Source organism: Gavialis gangeticus, unplaced genomic scaffold (genome assembly GCF_001723915.1).
Source record: "Gavialis gangeticus isolate Ggan-Ray unplaced genomic scaffold, GavGan_comp1, whole genome shotgun sequence".
Lineage (NCBI taxonomy): Eukaryota > Metazoa > Chordata > Crocodylia > Gavialidae > Gavialis > Gavialis gangeticus.
The window spans coordinates 44442780-44443859 of NW_017728996.1; the positions used below are offsets into that span (position 1 = coordinate 44442780).

The 1080-nt window shown below is 39.6% G+C and overlaps 1 protein-coding gene across 1 annotated transcript in view; it reads right to left on the minus strand.

The window, feature by feature from the left end:
- The window catches only part of ACSBG1 (acyl-CoA synthetase bubblegum family member 1), a 101644-nt gene that overhangs the window by 32021 nt on the left and 68543 nt on the right, over window positions 1-1080 (minus strand). Inside the window, exon 10 of the mRNA XM_019504398.1 lies at window positions 189-419. Within this exon, the coding sequence (XP_019359943.1) occupies window positions 189-419 (231 nt within the window). The remainder of the gene's footprint in view (window positions 1-188; window positions 420-1080) is intronic.

Genomic DNA, 1080 nt, shown 5'->3' on the forward strand with positions numbered 1-1080 from the left:
GAATCACTGTCCCCGATTTGGGCTGAATCCAAATTGAATAGGGCCCATTTCGCACAGCCCTACTTGACAGTATAGAAGCCAGAGAAAAAGCAGGAGCGAGAAGTAAGAGAAAGAGTCTGTGATGAATATGGGCATTCTTATGAGACCAGAGATTTGGTTTCTGCAAGGCAAATGTTATATAAACTTACCTGTGACGCCTGTAAACATATGGCCCAGACATGCAGTGAGGGCCTGAGGTCTCACTCATCCCATATGCCTCATAGAGTGGGATGTTCAGACCCAGGAAAAAATATATTGTTTCTGTAGTGAGAGGAGCGGCTCCAGAGAAATGCTTCTGACATCGAGAAAAACCCAGTGCACGGCGGATTTTTGCAAGTACCAAATAGTCTGCTAGTCTTGTTTGAAAGGGCTTCAAATCACTGCTCAGTAGAAAACACACAAAAGGACAAAAGAATTAAAAGGAGAGCAAATCAAGTGTGTATTTCATTTACTAGCCATTTGCCGTTTGGCTTTGGATGCCCAGATGTGTTATTTTCTATTTGTATTTTTGCAAAAAATAATTCCAAATACCTAAAGTTTCCATTTTGCACACACTTGTTGGGTCTATGGAAAAGCACTGTGGACAGTGTAGTTTTCACTGCTCCTTCATTCTTCTTCATTTCAATTCCTCTCTTTTAAGATCAGACCACTAAACGCTGTTATTATTGTCTAAGAGCCTAACTGGCAATTTGTAGGACCTAACTAGACCGCTACACTATTCACTTAGCAAAGACCATGTCTTTTGGAATCGTTTTGAGATCTTCAGCAACACTTATATAATTTTACAATCAACCGCTGTCATGTTTTGCGGCTTGTCTACAAACAGAAGCTATCATAAACTATACACCAGACTCTGAATATAAAACACAATTGCTATGCACACTGAGTGGTTTCTTGTCATATACTTTAATTAATTTCCTTAGAATATGCATCAAAGTCTGAAATCGGTCTCCAGTAAGTAAACAATAGCCTAGGGCAGAACAAAAAGTGGGACTGCTTGTGCTAGAAAGAAAATCTACCTGTAAAAATCCAGGCAAACTT